Here is a 20987-nt window from a genome sequence, read left to right as displayed (position 1 = left end):
CAAGGATGGGTTCTATGACTTTTATACATTGAAGAGAGAGAAAAAAATATCAAATCAAATACTATATATTATAATTTTTCTCTTATATAGTTATAAGGAAAGTGAAAAAAAATATCAAATTAAATAGGAAAAATGACTTAAATACACAAACTTATTTTAATATATTCTCTAGAATTTCTTACCATTTGAAAAAGTTATAAAATTTCTACTCTCTCCTATTCTCGAATATGTATCATGTATTGAGATGTACGCAATGTATCACGACGTTGAGTGATATATCAGGAAATTGAGAGATCTATCTGAAATGGCAATGTGATGTATAGGAATGTTTTGAGATTGTATTTAGATTCACCAAATTTAAGGATTTTTTATTATTTGAAAAAGAGTAGAAATATAATGTAATTAGTTCTTAACACTACGAGATTTATGTAAAATTCTCTTAAATAGATTACTAATATATGTAGAAATTTATTTTACAATTATAACCCCTAAATACTCACTTGAAGGACACATAGTTATAGCGACTCCGAATTATTTTGAGAATCCAAATTTTTTAAAAAAAAATACTAGAGTAATACATTTGGTGTTACCTTACTTGGGATTTCGAGAGAATAGAACATATGATGATTTTATTTTTATTGTTAAAAAAGGAAAGAGATTAATGTAATTCCTAAAAGTTTAATACATTCTTAACTCAAAAAAATTATTTAAAAAATAATAATAATCATAAAAAAAAAAAAGTAAAATAATACGTTACTTTTTTTAATGTATCATGCTGCCGGTGCCTGCAGCGAGATATCTCCTCGATATTCCCACCCACTTCGAACCATTTCCTTTTTAATTTAAGAAAAATAATTAGTTTATGATTTTAAATGTGTTTTTAGATTTTTGTGCCATAAATAATATTTTCTTTGTTCTAATTTTTCCAATTTATGTATAGTTTGACTGGACATTGAATTTACGAAATATGTCAAAAATTATAATTTTTGAAATTACCTTTAAAAAGTAAAACCTTAAGGAATTTTGTCAAATAAGTGGATTCAACATGAAAAATATTGATAGTATTATTGAATATTTTTCGTATAAGAAAATATATTTTTTTTGGGAGATTGATTCAAATAAATGTGTCACATAAATTAGGATAGAAAAAATATTTAAAAGTAAACTAAAAATTTAAATCTAAATTTATTTGAAAGATAAAAATAGAATCATTAAGGTTTTTATAAAAACTAAATAAATATCACACAAAATTGTTTATGTTGTTTGTAAAGTACATAGTGCACTCACCTCTAATGGTCATTTTTGGGTAAAATTAATGTATCATCAGCTCATAGGATCATATCACTCAAAACTATAATCCATTTTATGGCCTTATTGCCACAATAAGCTCCCACATGCTTCTTACCTTAATCACGGCTTAACCATAGATATTCACAAATCGTTATTCTGGTTTCCAAACTATTGATAGCCTTAAAAATATCACTTTACTTATAATTAAACTTACATACACTCTCGATCTGCTACATAATATAGTTAGTGGTCTTTAAACTATTATAGGGGCATTAGACTCTTAATAAAAAACTGATAGAAGAGTTGAAAACATCACTGGAGTTGGCAAAATTTTAGAGTGTATTTCACTCATGTTGCAAGATCAAATGTGTATTTAAGTTCAGTTAGTCAAGTAAAAGAGTCTTTTTGAAGGTGTCAATAATTTAAGAGTAAAACTAATAATTCGCGATGAATTTACATGTCAATACTTCTCTTCCGGTTTACACCTTGTTTGAATGGTTGTTACCCGTTGTATTGTATTGTTAGTTTAAATACAAAGTTTGTTTTAATTGTTACTTAAATTCTATTGTATCTTATCGTTTAAATTCATCGTTAGGTAACGTCGAAAAGACTCATTTTATGTAACGATCGATTTGGGGTGATCACATCATTCCCTTACTAATTTCTTCTCATTTTATCTTTATTTATTATTTTAATAATTATATTTCATCTTTTATCCTACATTTTCATAGTATCTCTATCATGTACCCTACTTTTCTTGTAGATTTATCATTTAAATTATAGATACATAACATTATGTAACAACAAAGAACAATACAATCTATTCAAATATTATATTTACTAAAGCAATACAATACAATATAACATAACATAACACAATACAATACATTAAAATTAATTGATGTTTGGCTACCTAAATGAACGGCCGGCATTTATCGAAGTGGTGAGAAACTTTGACACGTGTCGCCACATGATTATGAATACCAACCCTTCCATACGGATTAGTTAACTGTTGGAAGTTGGAAATGAAGTTAGGAGATTGGATATACGACGTCGTTCTATCTAAAATATTTTGAGCCACAAAGTTTTAATGGAAAAATTGTCACAAATATTCTCGTGTTTCACTTTTACTTGTTCATTTATTTATCAAATAGTAGTAGTATTCTAAGGGGTAATTTGGTAATCAATTTAGAAGGTGAGTCATGCAAATATTAAATTTTCGCATAATATATAATGTTAGATAATTGATTAGAAAGTAAGTTATTTATATATAAAACTTAATGTATAATATTTGATTTGTAATTTAAAGGCCACAAAATTAATAAATGTATAAGTTATGAGAAATCTACATATATTTTTATGCATAATAGAAAATGAAATAACTAACACAAAAGAACTAAATCTGATATAATAATAAATATATTTTCTCATAATTAATATCTGCATAACTCTAATCAGCTAGTAAATGAATGACCTATTCGTTTTTATTCGTCAATTAGCTTTTTCTTTGACAAAAATAATTCCAAACAATTAATTACTTTCATAATTTCATAAATCATGGAAATGTGATTTAAAACATTATTGAATACAACTGTCTTCAATATGAAAATTGGAGTCCCAATGAATATTTATACTCCATTATGTATAAAGAATAATAATATTAACTAAGAAATCAATCAAATGATATTTTTTTCTTTCCAAGAACAATCAAAGGATCGAATGTATTTTTTTTTTCGTTTTAATTGAGAAGGAATAGATTTTGATTCTTCTAAACTTGGCGAATTTTATTTACTAATATAGTTGAATTTTTACTTTATCTAAAAAAGAAATCACTATCTTTAAACCCCCTTTCCCCCTTATTTTTAATAATATATTTCACTTTATTTAAGAAAAAAACATTTGGGGTTCAATATTCGTATGAATTTTGACTTATTTAAATTTACGATGTGTAAGATCTCATTCAGAGAGGAGGGGAGGGGAGGACAGTGTTTCCCCAAAAAACTTTTCTATATCGACTCACATTCAAGACCTCTACTTAATAAATAAAAATTAATCTACCACACCAAATTCTTTAATGGTGACTCTATATAAAATCTTATATACATTTTAAATTTTAAATTAATCTCAACAACAATAACATATCAGTAAACTTCCACAAAATGTATCAAAACTAGGTAAAAGAAAAAGAAAATAATGGAAGAAAACATGGTAATGCATGGTTAATAGAAAAACAATGTAAAGTCTATAAGAGAAAAACAATTACATCAAAATAGTGTGATAATCCAAATACATTAAACAACATACGACAAGAACTACATGGTACTACTAGTCCTATACAACAAACACTAGACCTACGTAAGGCATACAAGACAACACTATACCCCTACTAACATTCTATCCTAATACACGACCTTCACTCCTCTCTATTTAAAATCATGTCCTCAGTAATATAAAATTGCGTCATTTTCTGTCTAATCACCTTTGCGGCTCTGTCCAATGCTTTTTCATCCTACTTCTGCCCCTCGACGTTCCCCTGCAACTAACCTCTCATACCTCTTTTATATATGTTCAAATTATTTCAATTTCACTTCCTTCTTATCTTATTCGTCAAAGAAGCTACTCTCACCTTCTCTCGATAACCTCATTTATAATCTTAAAGTAAAAATTTTTTAAAAGTAATATGGAGTAAATTTTCAAGAAACGATAAGGCAAAACAAGAATCACGTGTAGAGGCACAGAAAGTTATTAAAGAGCCACAAGTGGTAAAGCAGAAGCTTCAGCATGTTCGACGCTGCACGCTACTGCTCTTTAGCCACGTTTCCACTTTCCCAAACATAATTTTTATCATATTTAAAATTCGACTGCGAAATAAGTAAAATGATTTCACTATAGCACACTAACTAATACTTCCTCATTTTCTTTTTATATATCACTAGTAAAATTGTCTGTGCTTTGCTCGAGAATTTAATATCATGAAATTTATAAAATAATACTTAAAATCTATCAGTCATTAATAATATAAAGGAAAATAAAAATTATTACATCTTATCATTTATCCTTAATAACATAAGAATAAATTAATGACTGTAAAAATACATATCAGGATCTGTAACATAAGCAATGGTGTCAGTGAGCCACTCAATATGAGCAAAGTACACAAATATTTAATTGTGAAGAAGAAGAAGAGGAGGTTCATAATTTTCGTTGTTTTAAAATGAGAGGAAATCCCTCTATTTATAGACAACAGAGGATAGTGTGAAAAAATGTTTTATTGTGCCTTATCGGAAATGTTACAACTATTTGGAAAAGTTGCAACCCTTCGGAAAGGTCACAACCTTTCCATATAAGTGACAACTTTTCATAAAAGTCGCAACTCTTCATTAAAGTCACAACTTTTCATAAAAGTCACAACTTTTCAGATCAGTCACAACTTTTCATAAAAGTCGCTATTTTTAATTAAAGTCGCAAATTTTCATAAATTTCACAAATTATCATGAAAGAGGAAGGGTAATTTTGTAAATAAATAAATTAAAAAGGAATTCAGATTTGTGATGGCGCCACGTAGGCGGGCCTAAGGTTCTCTTTTATATATATATATAATAATTGGTTCATAATATTCCCTCCGTCCCATTTTATATGTCATCCATTTCTATAAATAGCTGGACCACAATACTTGTCATTTTATAAAATTTATGCATAAATTACCATATTTTGCCTATTATACCCTTGATAGAATAGTTAATTAATCTTGTCATTTATTAATAAAGTTGACTTAAGAAAACATTAAATAAGGGTAGAAGGGTAAAGTTACATCATTTCTTAACGCAAGTGCAAAGTAAAAAGATGTCATATAAAATGGGACGGAGGGAGTAGTTATTATTTTATAAAATTAATGTATAAATTACAATATTTTTCCTATGGAAAGTGCTAAATGGCCAAAATATTAAAAAAAGCAATAATATTTTTTTATATTAAAACAAACTGATCTTTTTTTCATTTTTAGTTAAAAGGTATTAAAGTTAAAATGGTAAAAATGTTTTAAAAGGTAAAATAACATAGATAAATATCATTCTGGCCAAAAAGATTTTTCCTTTTCCTATTATACCTTTGATAGTTAATTAGTTTTGAAAATAAATATTTAACCAACCTAGAAAAACTAATAAGTAATTAATGTTCATTGTAATTACTTCATACATTGATTAATTACTATTATCATTGCATTACTCTGTAAAATCTGGTTTTGAAAAAAGAAATCTCAACAAATAAATTTAAAATAAAAGATGAATTTATAAATCACTTATTAAAAAGTTGACTTTAAAAATACATGAAATAAAAATAGAATGATAAATTTACTTAATTCTTAATCCAAGTGAAATAAAAAAATATGACATATAAAAAGAAACTAAAGGAGTATTAGTAGACTTGTGTCTTTTAGTTTTAAAATCTCACCTCATTATCTCTTTTCTTTTAACTCTCTAATCTCTATCTATCAACCCCTAAAAAATCTTTCGTCCTTATATGTATTGTCCATGTAATTAAAATATTTTTTTGTTATTTGTTATTTTCAAAAATAAAATTCTTTATTATTTGATTTTTTTTACTCGTTACATTCACCCTATCAAGAAAAAATAATTAGTATTTTTAAAAAATATTTAACATTAATTATTTATTATCCACATCATTTTTCAAAATTTGATAATAAATATCAATTAATATAATTATTATAGTAAAATATTTATATCAATCATTATTTCTTAAAAGCATGAAAAGTTCAAAATAAAAAAAAAAATGAAAGGAGCAAGTACATTTAAAATGTTAATTTGAATTATTTAATTAAGAATATACTTAGCAATTTTTGTGTCTACTTTATTAAACACCAAAAGTCAAAATATTTCACGCAAGAAATATGGAACTAATATTATTTTAAAATAAATCACAAGAAAAAAAACTTAAATTTGGATATAGAATTCACTCATACTTATTATTTATATCAAATCAATTAATTCATAATATATATTGCGTGTATAAATTTTTATTAGTTAACGATATATATATATATATATATATATATATATATATATATATATNAATTTTATATATACATTGAGTATAAATAATTATTTTATTTTGATGCATGTATCCTTAAAAATGTGAGAATTGTAGCCCAACAGAGACAGCTGTAATGGATTTTATTGGGATCAAATCATTGAGAGATTTGTGGGGTTGCCCATAAACCCCACGTAGCATGTAATGCAGCCCCTTACTGTACATATGGTGGCACAAGAGACCATGAAATGAAATGCATCGATAATTTTTTAAATTTATTCATATTTATTTAGATATTCAAATTATGATATATTTAAGTTGAGCATCTGATTAATAAAATACATATAAATAATAAAGTATTCTTGTTAGGCATTTCCAACTCAAATTTTAAAAAATGTTTTTGTGTGTGTTATCGAGCATACACTCCATAGATAAATCAACAATAGATCAACCTCAATTGAAACAATTTGGGTAGATATTTTAAATGATTAACTTATTCATCTAATGAAAATTTGAGAACAATGCGCGTAAAAACTTTTTCAAGGACCAAAAGTATATAAAGAAATATTATTATCTTTTAAAGTAGACTTCTTTAAACGAATTAGAATTACTCGATTCAAAGCGAATTCCCAATATCACAATGAAAAAAATGGAAAAAAAAAAATACCTTACTCACTATTTGTGTGCAAATTGGATTCTGCAGCTATCTTTGTTGATTGTGGACCTATCCTAGTCCTAAAATTAAGGATTATGGTTATTCTGGACCATCACCAGCTAGCACTAATAATAATTCAAGAAAATAAGTTTCATTTCACTATGACAGGACCATAAGATCATATACACAATCATTCCATAACAACTCATAATTCTTAGTGTTACATGTGAAAGAAATTAAGCATTAAATATTTTTAGTCTTAATATAGTTCGATGAAAAGTTGTTAGGCAGTTGATTAAAATTATGTGATATTAATGAGCTAGAGTTTAATTATGCATACATTAATATTATAGAAATTAATTATGTATGTTTAATAATGTGCAATATGTAGTTATTTATGTATTAATTATTTCATCTTCTATTTTACATAAAATAATACATAAATGATCTCATATAACTAAATACATATGGCAATAAAAATATGAACCTCAAATATTGAACACTATAATAAAAATACTTTTTAGCAGCAATAAATATACACATTAATAAAGAGTGTTAAAATATTTACCGACATTAATTAATTTCTATTGGATCCAATGTCGCTATAGATTTTAGATTACCGCTAAAATCATTTCTGGTATAGTAGAATTAACAATAATTTACTGAAAAAAATATATGTGAACCACTTTTATAATAATAGAAATATATGTAAATCACTTTTTATAACAATTAATATATCAACTCTAACTCAGAAAGTTAAATGTATATCAAAACCTTTTCCCTTTTATATTGTTGATTTGGTTAGGTGAGTGGCATGCTATAGCATATATAGTGATCATCACATGCTTTGCCTAATGCCTAATTTCTTTAACAAGGCAAATAAGGTAAGGACTCCTTTCGCTTTTCCTTCTTGTGGGGTTCAAAAATAGTCACATTTTTTAAATTAAAAAAAAATGATTTCTCACTAGGTTAGTTGAGATGTTCCATGTTTAGCCAATACTAAAGTCTCTCTGAAAAATCTTTAGGTTGACATGACTAAAATCTCCTACCTCCTAGTAAAAAATTCTCCAAAAAGTTGAAAATAAAATTCTCACTTAATAGCACAATTAATATATAAATAAATCTAAAATAATTGAAAAAAATAGCTTAGCATTTCCTTCTCTTCTTTTTGGCAGTAATACTAATGGATTATCTAATTCGGAAACAAGTTGTTTCGGAGTTAGTTATCTTAGGAAAGTTATTTCACTCTCAATGTGGGAAGAAAATAACATTACAACTTCGAAATATACTAATATCGTGATAAGTTATCATGCAATTTTGTCTAAATCAATTCAAACGTGAAATAAACTCATTCTAAAATTAATCTTAAAATTAGTTATCTCTTATCCTTCATGCGAAACGAGCCTAAGGGCTACTTTCAAAACAAAATTACCTCGCAATCCTCAAGGTAAGAACACGCATGAAGATTTTTAAGTCAAGAACCATCATAATTGTATTGGATGGATAAAATCTGTTCACTTTTTAATCAGAGCTCCTACGTTCATATTTAGAAAATATATTTTTTTTCACTAAAAACACTTTCCTCTTTAATAGATCTTATATAACACAATTTTAAATTAATTAAGACATCAAACGAACCTCCATAGAAAAAAGAAGTCAACAAATCTATTGCTACTTTTGATGCATACTATCACACATTTAAGAAAGACAATTTAACAATTTAAGTCAGAGCAGAGGATTATTGAGCTAAATTCTCCTTTATGACTCCTTGAACATCAACTAACTTAATTAATAATCCACTAATTACTATTTATTTTTTCAAACTTTGTGTTAAGTAAAAATAAGTCAAATAAATTAAAATGGAGGGAGTATTTATCCGGTCATGAAGACACTAATTTATATGTACAAACATATATAATATTGTATATACTTTGAGAATCAACAGATAAAAGTAGAAAAGTATGTGTAACACACTTTTCCATTAAGCTCACCTTTACTTCAGTTATTCCTTGATGCTCTATTATTTTCTTTCTGCATTTAGATACATGACTTCATCTTTTGTCAAAGGGGAAGAAAAAATTCCCTTTCCCATTTTTATAGTCACCTTTTGTTAAAAGACAAAAATATTGAAAACACCTTTAAATATGGTGTAAAATTATTAGTTTCATTTTTAAATAATTGACAGTTTTAAAAATACTCATCTATTTGTCTAACTAAACTTAAATACTGTTGGGTTAAAAAGTGATTAGGGCGTCATGAAGAGGCGGAGCTAGGTGGGGTTCATGGGTTCGGACGAACGCAGTAGCTTTTCAGTAGACCCTATATTTGTACTAGAAAATTAATTAAATATTTATATATATTAATTTGTGAACCCCTAACAAAGTTGATTGACGGTTATTAACGAAAACCCCCAAAGTACTCTTAATCCTCGCTTCGCCTCTGGCGTCATGTGGAAGCTTACAATAGTAAATCATATGACGATTAATTAGACGACAAATAAAAGCATATTAAAAACATATTATTAATAATTTAATATAGTTTGGTGAAACGACCTACATATTATAAAACTAATATTGAAAAAACATAAATATATTTGGAGAAAATCTCCCCATAAGCAAGACTTTCTAAATGACTACATTGTGAATGTTATTGTGTTCTTGATATGGAAAGAGGGGTCCTCAATTTATAGATTTTCAAATTTTTCCTCTAAGGAAAGAATAAACTGAATGTGGAAGAGAATTATGTTTTCCTTTTAGGAAAAGTTCAAGCATTTACGGTAATACTTTGACTTTCTTCAAGAGAAAAGTAAAACTCAAATATGGTAAGAGGGCAAAACCCTAACAAATACAACTCCGATCTTGCTACATGGGTGAAATCCACCTCTAAATTTTAGCCAAGTTTAGGGGTGTTTTCAACACTTCTTTCAACATTTTATTAAGAGCCCCACACTTCTACGAGAGTGTGAGACCACTTGCTATGCCATATGGCAGAGCAGGAGTGTATTTAAGTTTAGTTATTCAAGTAGAGGAGTGCTTTTAAGGCTATGTTCGGAGAAGAAACAATAATTTACGTCAAATTTAGAGGTGTTTTCAATAGTACTACTTCTCTCTTTGCTAAAAAGATTTGAACTTTATAAGTTCTAAATTCTAGCACAACAATAACAAATATTGGTAACTGAGTTCTAAATTTATCTTTATACCTATTGAATGCAATTTTTTAATACAAATATAAAATTTGAACTAAAGCTATAACGAATTCAATGAAACTTGTATATATGTCAGTTTCTAGCTCCGTCCCTCGCGACACTTGTTCATCTTAGAGAGGTTGCATCAATTGGTAACCTAAGTAAATATGGTGAGTATCAAGACAATAGAAAATGAAAGATGTGAAAGTTACATAAGACTAATTCTCTTGACTAAAAGTTGATCTATTGTCTTCTGAATGTTTGAAAGGTTACAATTTTCTCAATACCTACAATTTGGACCACGTCCAAAATTGAATAAATCAACAAATTGTCATAAGAGTCCAAAGGGGTGGGGGAATAAATAAAATGCAAACGGAATTATATTTTTTTGGAATAATATATAGTAGAACGAAAAAGTAATACAAATTTGTAGGAGTTTTTGCTTTACATTCCTTTTGTAAAGTGACAAGAGCATCAAATTTTGTGGCCAACATATGTTTTGGCGAAATATTCCTCACCTCGCGTGAAGTTCTAAAGAAACATGTATGTCAGCTTCTAGATTCGTCTCTTTTTATCTTTTTTTACATCAAAATTATCATAGTTCATCGTTTAAGCAATCTTTAGTAGAAAACTAAAGGAAGGGAGATGGTTTTGAGCTCAATGCTTTTCAACTTTATGGTTAGTGATCAGTTATTACTATTGACCACTAAATCCAACACTTTTTTTTTTATTAAACGTACTTAATTTGTCTCTATTGATTATTGATGTGCGAAAAGTGATATATTGAGTCTGGCATACCTAACTCTATACATGATCATTGAGAAGAGACTACTAAAGTTAGTCCTAACTAAATATACTATGACATCAAGGTTGATTAGGCTCTTTTGATCCTAAAGGAAGGAAGGTTCCATCTAAACATGCATGTTGATAAGTCCTCTTACTTGATTGGGACATGAAAAATTATGGCAAATAAGATAAGATATCAAGTTGGAAATGATTTTGTGACAAGCACTAAACCAAGCATTTGTTTGTTAATTGGGACATGACAAAATTATGACAAATTATAAGATGTCAAGTTGGAAATGATTGCAAATTCCATCACATGTCCTTAAGCCCCACTATGAGAGAAAAAACAAAGGTTGGTAATAGAGATGATTTGCTACATTTAATTCAGAATTTGAGAAAGATAATTATGTGCAGCCAAAAATACATATTTTTAGCCACTCAAACTATGATGTGGTTTGATTGAGCATTTAGTAAAGTGATCTTATTAGATACTTCCGAGTAAAATTTTAAAAAAGTTTATACGCGTGTTCTCAAGCGTCTATAATACACATAATTGGAACATGATGAACTTTTACAGCCATTACTAGAGGGCATATTTTGATTCAAAACTACAAGAATGAAGAGAGCTAAGTTTATTACTTAAGCATGAAACTCAGAATTGTTACTCACTTCATATTTTACAAACATTATTGTACTTCAAAGCTGGTCACTTACTAATAAGAAAACCACCAGCATTATACGTAAACTTGATGTGTGCCTTTTTCTTCATAACAGTGTCGCATCGACATAAGCTGCCACGACGATAAAGTTCAGATCCTGTTGCTCTCTCTCACACACACATAAGAAAAGAGGCATCAGACAGATCGAATTTCGAAAAATAACAACTTAACTAACTCTTGCCTTCCCCTATCTTTGAAGTACTGAACTTGACATTAACCAAATCTGCAGCAAGTCGTGCAGCAGTAGATGCACGCTCTGCAGCAGAAATAGCAGCACGAGCTCTCTCCAATACATCTGATGTTTCTGGTCTTGTATCCTGTTTTATGTTGGATGTATCAGCCAAAGAGCTGTCAGTAAGTGATGGTTTAGCTATATTGGTAGGCCATAGAGGTGCTTTAGTAACAGAGGTTGGAGAATTAAGACTTGTAGCTCCTCGATTGCCATTTGGAGACGTCACAGGATTTTCAGAAGTTGGTGGATGACCACGAGTGTTTGGTTCTAGAGATGCCCGAACAGGCGCAGCAATTTGCTTTGGTCCATTCTACATCATGAATTATAGTGCCAGCAAAACAAAGTCAGATCAAGAAACAAAAAACCACTTAAAAGTCCAATAGACGCAGGGATTATACTAGAATTGACTAAATCAATAATGTCCCAACACGTGATAAAATATAGTGGAAATGATCATTGTGAATGTCCGGAGGGCGAAGTGTCAGTTCATACAAATCTAAAGAACTTGATCCTTACAGACATAAGCTTTCAACCGTGTTAGCATAAGAACGAACTACAAAACTTTAAACTCCTCCATTTGCAAAACACGCGTGTATATTTCAGAGAAAACTAGGTCTCAGCCCCATGTCATAGCATAACCGCGAAGTTTGTCATTTTTAAGTTTGTGCATAATAAAGGTTAGACCTTTCATTAACATAGCACAAAAGAAAATGCAAATATCAATCTTCACAAGAAAATAGAGATGGACCAGGAACCATACCCCTAATTCGGACATTTTCAAGCTTCTGAAGGACTAAACATTCAAGACACACTAGAAGATTTAACAAAGGAAAGTACCAGAAGGTCCTCTGGCTTTTTACTCAATTCTGCTTCTGTGTAAGAAGAATCCCATTCCACGTTGTACTCTTTTGCAATTTCCTTCAATACATTGAGCCTTACTTCAGCAGATGGAGCTCCGACTGAAAGTTTCTCTACAATCTGCATATTCATATAAATAACCTCAGCTTAATATAGTCAACCCTGCAAGAATATCATTAGCACAATGAAGAAGACGAGAGCGTAACTGTACGGTTAACACTTGTATCAGGCCGAAGCTCAGATGCTGCGGCTATGAATTCCTTTCCGTATTTAGCAGCAAATAGATTCCTGACATGCAATAAATCTGGCAAATCTGAACATCTTGGAGCTGCAAAGATTATACTTGCAACAGCTTCCCGCAATTCTGAGGGGCATTCCCTGATACACCGAAAGAGATAATTACAAGATTTCATCACGTAGAGCTTTTAGATTATAGAAATGACTAAGACAAACTACAGTGTCCACTAGACAAATGCAGTAAATAAACCATTTGGGAGTGAGTTTGTTGAAATGCGTAATGATCTTAGGCGTATTTATATACCCAAGTGCCGCATTATGCCCATATTTCAGCTTAAGTTCCGAGAATCAACTCACGTATATCCATGTGTTTTGTGCATAATTGATGTGGGTAAGCTAATATATGAGATTAGATATGTTTTAGGTTAAAATGCAGCAGAGATCGACCCAAAATGACAATAGAAGCAAAAGCCGAGCATTATGGACGAAAAAAGGCATGTGTGGCAGTGAAAAAAGGAGGTCCGCGACACGCGAAAACTCCTCTGCATGGAGGGGGCACCAGGATTGTTATCAAACTCCAGAGGACAGGAATTCCAGTCCCCTGTGCGATGGAAAGGGCGTGATGCAGCTGGTACTCTGCGTTGAGGGATGTGGCGCCAAGGCAGTGCTTCTGCGGGTGATCTTTATAAAAGCCAAGACCAAGTCCAAGTAGGAGTAAGGGGTATTTTCCACCACTATAAATAGAACCTTTTGGACTATTTTGACGGGGAATCACTTTTTGGCTAACCACATGACGGGGAGAAGACTACAACATTACTTTTCTACTCTTTAATTTGCATGAACAACATCAATTCTTGCAATTTTGATTAGAAGAGTAGCCAAATATCCATGTTGTGGGGTTACGGCTAAAAGCATGATTTTTTTAGTAGACAATTGATTCGACAAAGTTTGTTTATCATATTAGTTGTTCTTATATTCTTGAGCTTACTATTTCAATGCTTAGCTACCATTAGAACAAATTTATATTATCTTTGTGAACTCAGAAGAAGAATCATGAGATAGAACAAAGAATATAAGAGTAAGATCTTTACTCTAGTAAAATAAAGAATGGATCTACGATAGGAATATACCTAGATCACCTTACTTGGTTACAAAACAGGAGGACATATAAATGCATTCGGAATGGTTTACCACATCTCCGCTCAACAATGTAGGTGTGAGGTCAACCTAGATAGACGATTAGGGGCTCGAAAGACTATAATCATATCATTAACCCCGTAAATCAACAACTAGATAAATGAACTAGTCAATGAATTCCAATACTTTACATGATTGTAAATAAGAGTCGTAACCCTAGAATATCTCTCCTATAGTGATCACAACCCTTGCTTGCTTTTTAGTCTTTAAATTTACTCATAGAAATAAATAAAATCCCCAAAATTCTCTCTTGGTTACTTTAACACTTGTTTAAAGTTGCAGTATCAGATTTAACTAGATTCTTGCTAAATCACAAGTCTCTTGGGTACGGTATCCAGACTAAACCAGTCTGTACTACTTGGATAACCATGTGCACTTGCATGTGTGTTGGGAGTCGCAACACACAACTAACTAGAAGAGAAGATGTAGCTACTCTTGCTTAATAACGTACTTTCCCTAGTGGCACCTTACATCCTTCACCTAAAAGGTCAAAATGACACGACGTTATAGCAATTATTTTGGTGGCCAACTTAGACTTAAGCCGTTTATGAAGGAACGAGGTCACTAGACCTCAATAAAAAGTTCAAGTTGGCCAAGGATCACATACCTGTTAAGTTATAAATTTTAACTGACCAAAAATCATATTGGACCAAGGTGCATGTAACACAGTTATTAATGATGGTTTGATCTACGCAGACCTCTATAAATGCACCGTACGTAAGAGTTACACTATGATGACTGAGGACACTGAAAATAAAACAAGATAAATCCAAAATTACATGGAGGAAGTCATCTCAAATTACCAATAGACCACAGCCTCTTGAAATATATGTGAACTTGACGAACAACAAAACACTAAGGAAGCAAAGTATCTGCATAGTCAGGTTTGTTGTCGGGACACTTGCATAGGGTAGATGTTTTAGTTTGGTTAGATTTTGCACGTCAGAATAGGGATAGCATGACATTAAAAGAATCTCTAGTTCTAAAGAAACCATAATTTGTTCGAATTTAGAAATTATTGAGCATTAAAAAAATGAACCCACATAAAGTAGAATAAATATTGAGAATATATATAGCCAATCTCATCTAATTCGGGATTAAGGCATTATTGTTGTAGAGATGAATGCGCTTGCAGATGATATTGGTGGCCAAGGCTGAGATTAAGTGGAATAAGAGTAAGGGTGGCTGCAAGGAAGAAGAGAAGGCAATAATGGAGAGGAAAGATTGTACAGCCAGCGGTTCTACCATGCTATGTCCCAGGAGAAGTCATTGGTGAAAATTTGAAAGGGCATTCAACATTTTTGGCTAGTTATGGGTGTGTAGTTATGTCTTTGACTTCAACCAAACAATTACCTTAAAGAATTAAATACAGAAACCTCTCTTAAGGTTACGGAATTTAAACATAGTTTATTTGGTTTCAAATATAATATAAACCCTCCTACTCTAATATGTTGTATTACAACACAAAGTTTGAATACAACTTGGAAGGAGGTATTGCTAGCATTAATTGAATCTACAAGAAACTCTTGCTAGCATTAATCGAATCAACATACTGGAATAGGATCTTCGTCTATTAAGCGAAAAAATGGATAATAATCGCTTTGAGGGATACAAGGATATTATCGACAGCCTCAATTGGTTGGTAATCACATGAGAAACAAAGACACCCTCCCTGCACCCAAACCCTGAGATTGAAATAGGAGAAGAAGATAATAAATGCATAATCGCAGATACATTTTACTTAGCTGAGGGATGAATAATCAACTTCAAAAGGGTATCCGAAGCTTTTTTTTTTCCTAATCGTTAAGTGGTATCTGAAGCTAATTTTAAGCTGAGACTAGGAATATTGTTCGCAGGGAAGGAATACAAAGTACTTAGTAAAGTCTCTGGCAAACATAATGCAAAGAGCATTTTGAAGCTGATCTCAATTCACAGTATAAGAACATAGACTAAGTTTGCCAATACAAATCATCTCTTGATTTCAATTCACTAAATAATGCCATCACAACCCGGACCTAATGAGTAAAGAAATTTCATTGCTTCGAACAAGAGAAGTCCAGAACGAAAGAGCTTACTTTTGGCTTTCAAGGATAGGGACCCGGGCATAAACAAACTCGCAGAACAACTCCAAAATCTCATAGGCAGCCCATACATTTTGCTCGCGTATAATATGCTCAACCTGAATGAAGTTAATACTAGTTAGAGAAATTCTTAATGGAATGATCAACAAGTAGAAGTATCTCAGAATTTCTACCCTAATTCGAGCTATGGCTTCCTGGCCAGTTTGCAGAAATTGGGCTATCTCCTTGCGCATAAGTCTGAGCTGTGCATCTCTCTTGTTTTGTAATAATTTGATTCGTGAGATTGCCAAGGTCAAGCACGTCTTGCTGCAAAGTCATCCACCAATTTCAACAGTTACATCCACAGGTTGTCACAAGAATATAACAGCAATAAGCCTTAAGCCTCGATAACTAGTTTGGTTCTGCAGCTTTTTTAATTTTTTCTTTTTTATTTTCAATTAGTTTGGCATATGAATCCTCATTAAGCCATTTTTTTAATAACCGTGGTGTCCTTGTTAGTTTTCACGCACCTCAACTAATTCCATGGGATACCTTCCACCTCCCCTAGCAACAGGTACAAGGTATCAGGTAACTCTGTCCACCAAGGCTAGGAAAAATGGGAAGAAATTACCTAGTGTTTATTTGTCCTCTACTGGGATCATTTGAACCCCAAGCCTCATAGTTCTCAACCCACTTCATTAACCACTAGCCCAATGTTTAACCATGTTGCTTCATCTATTGTCTATTGTTTATTGTGTTTCGATTATCGCACTATTTGGTTGTTCTTGTTCCTTTCTTGTAGGATTTGCGCTACTTCCACTACGTTTTTTCCACTATTTTCTTATTCTTTGTACTTAGATTTACTACACTTGAACCAAGGATCTTTCGGAAATAGTTTCTCTACTTCCATGGTTCTAGAAGGCACATGAGTCCGAACGCTATGTTGAATGTGCGACCGAGACTACACTACGTAGGTACCTGTGCAGGTGAGGCGTCGGTCGGGAAGGGGAGAGTGGCCGAGTGGTCAAAAGCGGCAAACTGTAAATCTATTGAAGTTTTTCTACGTAGGTTCGAATCCTGCCTCTCCCACTTGTTTGTTGTAGACTTCAGAGAAGAGAAAAGAGGCATTCGTCAGCATAGTTCTGTTTGTTTATAGTAGAGTAGTACATGAGGGTGGCGACTCACAAGGGGAGTGTAGACCAGAGTAAGAGGGAGCCAAGCCAGCTACTGTGGTTGTGCCATTTGGTGGGCCAAAGTAGTCTACCAGCGGTGAAAAAACGATAGTAGACCAGACGGGGGCACCACCAGAACACCTGAATAAGGATCTATTTTCATGAGGTAGTGGTAAGTTATGTATCCACTCTACCCTCCCAAACCCCTGGACCAATTTCATTCCAATGTTCAATAATTCGTCTCTACAGACTAATTAGGTATTCTCTGACACTAGAAATTTTCTACATTTTCTAACACAGTCACAAGAATAATTAGCGAAATTGGTTGTTAACAAAATATTGAAACAATACTACTCCAATCTAAGGAGATCATTTGTGTTTCAACAAACACAAAATCATATAAACACAAATCATGCATCTTAAAAGCTGTCTATACCCTTAAATTGCACAAAACCCAAATTTGGGGCTTTACAGATGAAACTTCTAGAAAATTGAAAAAAAAAAACCCATAAACAGATCTCTGGCCTTTTTTTCTAAAATATGAACAGAAAAATTCAAAATAAATTCTTGGATTCGATAATTGAAAGACAGAACAGTTGAGAAATGAAGTAGATTGATAGTTTCAGCTAAAAAAGAATGGAGTTTTACCACTTTGAGCCTTGAAGTCCCCTATTGAAGAGTTGATTCAGCAGCGACATGAGTCGAAGAACTCTACAAAATTGTGGCAACTGCTAAAATATATCACAATTCACAATTTTGTTAAGAATTTTGATACAAATTGGTGATCATTGATTTATGAGTTTGAATGTTAGGTTTATTTGCGCTGTTAATTCCAATGTCCCTAATGTAAATGATGGAAACAAAGTCAAATTCTGTGAGGTCTCGGGTTTAAAATTTGGTGGAGATAAAAATTATTAGGTGATTTTAGTTTTGCTGATTTTACCAATCTATCGGACTCTTGCTGGACAGAGTTATTTGGTGTCGGTTGTTGGTAGGATATGATAACTATTTCGTGGAATTAATAATTAAGGCACGTAAAAGCTAACATGAACACCACGTTCATTATAAACCCCCACGAAAAATATATATAAAAAGAAATAACATAACATTTTATTATTATAAGTTTGGTAATAACTAAGTCGTGAGCGATTTCTTGATGAAGGTGGATATTATAATGGTGGTGGTGATGATAATTATCTGATTTACTTGTTTTGTTTGCTCGGAGTGAAATGAATAATTATAATATATATATTGATAATAGCCTCTGCGTTTGAAGAAATTAGGTCATTGCTTATCTTTGATTGGAGTTACACGACATTTCATAACAGTCATTGTTGAAGCTTAAAGTTACAAAATTTAAAAATTGAATTTCACAAATAAGTTTCGTTTCGAGTGGTTATATTGTTGCAAAAGATCAAAGAGTCTAAATATGAAATTTTGAGTGATTTGGTGTAATTTTTGAGGTATTTTTGGATGAACGGACGATTGGATTCAAGGAAGAAGATGAAGTTCATTTTTTATATAATATTGTATATGACTGTATAAATAGCTCTTATAATTTTGTATAATATTATATATTGGTATATAATATATTTTTAACAAATTTCAATCATTTTGTAAAAAACATAATATGCAAATTGTTGTATATCAAAGGTATAATATTGTATATCAAATTGTATTTTGGGCTAAAAACTTGTAAGGTAAGTTTTGGATTGTATTTTGGAAAATGCATAAGTACCCCCTCAGCCTATGCCCGAAATCTCAGAGACACACCTAACCTTTACTAAGGTCCTATTACCCCCCCCCCCCCCCNATCTATAATATTCTACCCCTTTTCGGCCTACGTGGCACTATCCTCGAAAAAAATGTCAATATGCGCTGGGCCCACAAGACAGTGCCACGTAGGCCAAAAAGGGGTATAATATTACATATAAAATAAGTTCGGGAGAGTAATAGGACCTTAGTAAATGTTAGGTGTGTCTCTGGAATTTCGGATATAGGCTGGGGGGTACTTATGCATTTTCCCTTATATTTTTACAATATAGTCAGGTAACTATATATTTCTGAAATCTTCCTAAAAAAATTGTATCCAAAACAATCTATAGCACAATAATTTCATCCCCTAACATTTGATTTTGTTTATATTATGAACCTATATGCAAGTACATGAATTTCCTAAAAATTGAAATTATTTAGAACTTGATTTTGCAAAGGTGATTTAAGCATGATTTTACTCTATGAACAAACTATTGATAAACATGTTTGGATGACTAAAAATGATTTTTAAACTTGAGAAACGAATTGATATGCCTCTATTAATGATTGGCATACTGCATATATGCACCCTTTAACTTGGCCTTGCTTGACATTTATGTCCTCCAACTTTGGGTGTGCATAGACACTTACACTATTCAAAAGTTGAACAAGTAGACGCACACATATTATATGGCGTCCTACGTGACAATTCACATTTTACATGACATCCTACTATGCCATATAAGACGTGTGTGTCTAAAACAACAATATACCCAGTGAAATTTCTCTAAGTGAGGTCTGGGGAAGGTAGAGTGTACGCAAACTTTATCATTACCTCGTGAAGTTAGATAAATTATATCCGAAAGATCCTCGGCTCAAGTGCATCAAACTCAAGTAAAATAAATAAACAAAGTATAACAATTAATAAGAAAAGTATTATAAAGTCTAAATAATACAAACGTCAACCCTAATACATGTCGTACATATGCTTCGGCAATCAGCGGGAATCAACAATCTAGTGAGAAATCTCTCAAACCCGTCATTCTTTTACATGGAGAACCCACAATGGTGTTTGACTCCAAAGACATAAAAACGTTTATCACGGAAGAGAATTTAAAATACGTTCTCATTACCAAATTCTCACATGGAAGGCCTGAACTTCCAGATTTACGGAAAATATTGCATCAACAATTAGGATTTAAAGGTGAAGTAACATTGGGTTATTAGAAAGTCGGCATGTGCTCCTGCGGTTCACTTTAAAGGAAGATTATATTGCAATCTTTTCAAAAACTAGTAGGTCGATTAAGTTCGCTGGTACTGTTATACCATTCAGAATCCAAAAGTGGACTCCCTCTTTTAGTCCTAGGGAAGAAACCTCCACTGCAATGGCATGGATTTCTTTCCCAAGTTTACCCTGTCAATATTTTGCTCGCAATGCTCTGTTTTCAATGGCTTCGATAGTTGGACAACCTCTTGATGTGGATTGAGCGACCTATGAAAAAACACGACCTAGTACTGCAAGGGTAAAAGTCGAGGTGAATCTTTTAAGGATTCTTCCAAAAAGAATTAGAGTTCAATTCAACGATTTAGTCACTGGTGAACTTACAAACGTATGGCAAAAAATTAGGTATGATTATGTACCATATTATTGTAAGAGATGTAAGCATCAGGGGCATAGAGAAGCTGATTGTCGAACTCTCACCGATGGTTAAGTTGATGCCATGGTCAGTGAAAATCATATTGAAGGAGAAAAATTTCAAGGAGATCTTCGTGATCATCTCAATGCTAAAAAAACT

General features: G+C 31.5%; 1 protein-coding gene across 1 annotated transcript; it reads right to left on the bottom strand.

Moving 5' to 3' along the window:
* Nucleotides 1-11602: 11602 nt before the first annotated feature.
* LOC125871896 (uncharacterized) lies at nucleotides 11603-18305 on the bottom strand. Its single transcript, XM_049552600.1, has 6 exons — nucleotides 18085-18305; nucleotides 16459-16591; nucleotides 16280-16383; nucleotides 12977-13148; nucleotides 12750-12890; nucleotides 11603-12222 (listed from the first exon to the last, which is right to left on the bottom strand). The coding sequence occupies exons 1-6, from the start codon at nucleotides 18132-18134 to the stop codon at nucleotides 11851-11853; spliced, it is 972 nt and encodes a 323-aa protein (XP_049408557.1). The 5' UTR covers nucleotides 18135-18305; the 3' UTR covers nucleotides 11603-11850.
* Nucleotides 18306-20987: the final 2682 nt, after the last annotated feature.

Source organism: Solanum stenotomum, chromosome 7 (genome assembly GCF_019186545.1).
Source record: "Solanum stenotomum isolate F172 chromosome 7, ASM1918654v1, whole genome shotgun sequence".
In the NCBI taxonomy this organism is placed as follows: Eukaryota; Viridiplantae; Streptophyta; class Magnoliopsida; order Solanales; family Solanaceae; genus Solanum; species Solanum stenotomum.
The sequence above is the reverse complement of the archived record's forward strand: the minus strand, read 5'-3'. Positions and strand labels throughout refer to the sequence as shown.

Bases quoted from the DNA above. Each gene is read 5' to 3' on its own strand.
- LOC125871896 (XM_049552600.1), bottom strand. From the start codon at position 18,134: ATGTCGCTGCTGAATCAACTCTTCAATAGGGGACTTCAAGGCTCAAAG. The intron at 13,149-16,279 runs GTAAGCTCTTTC...TCGGTGTATCAG, and splicing joins CCTATCCTTGAAAGCCAAAA to GGAATGCCCCTCAGAATTGC. The intron at 12,891-12,976 runs GTTACGCTCTCG...ATGAATATGCAG, and splicing joins ATACAAGTGTTAACCGTACA to ATTGTAGAGAAACTTTCAGT.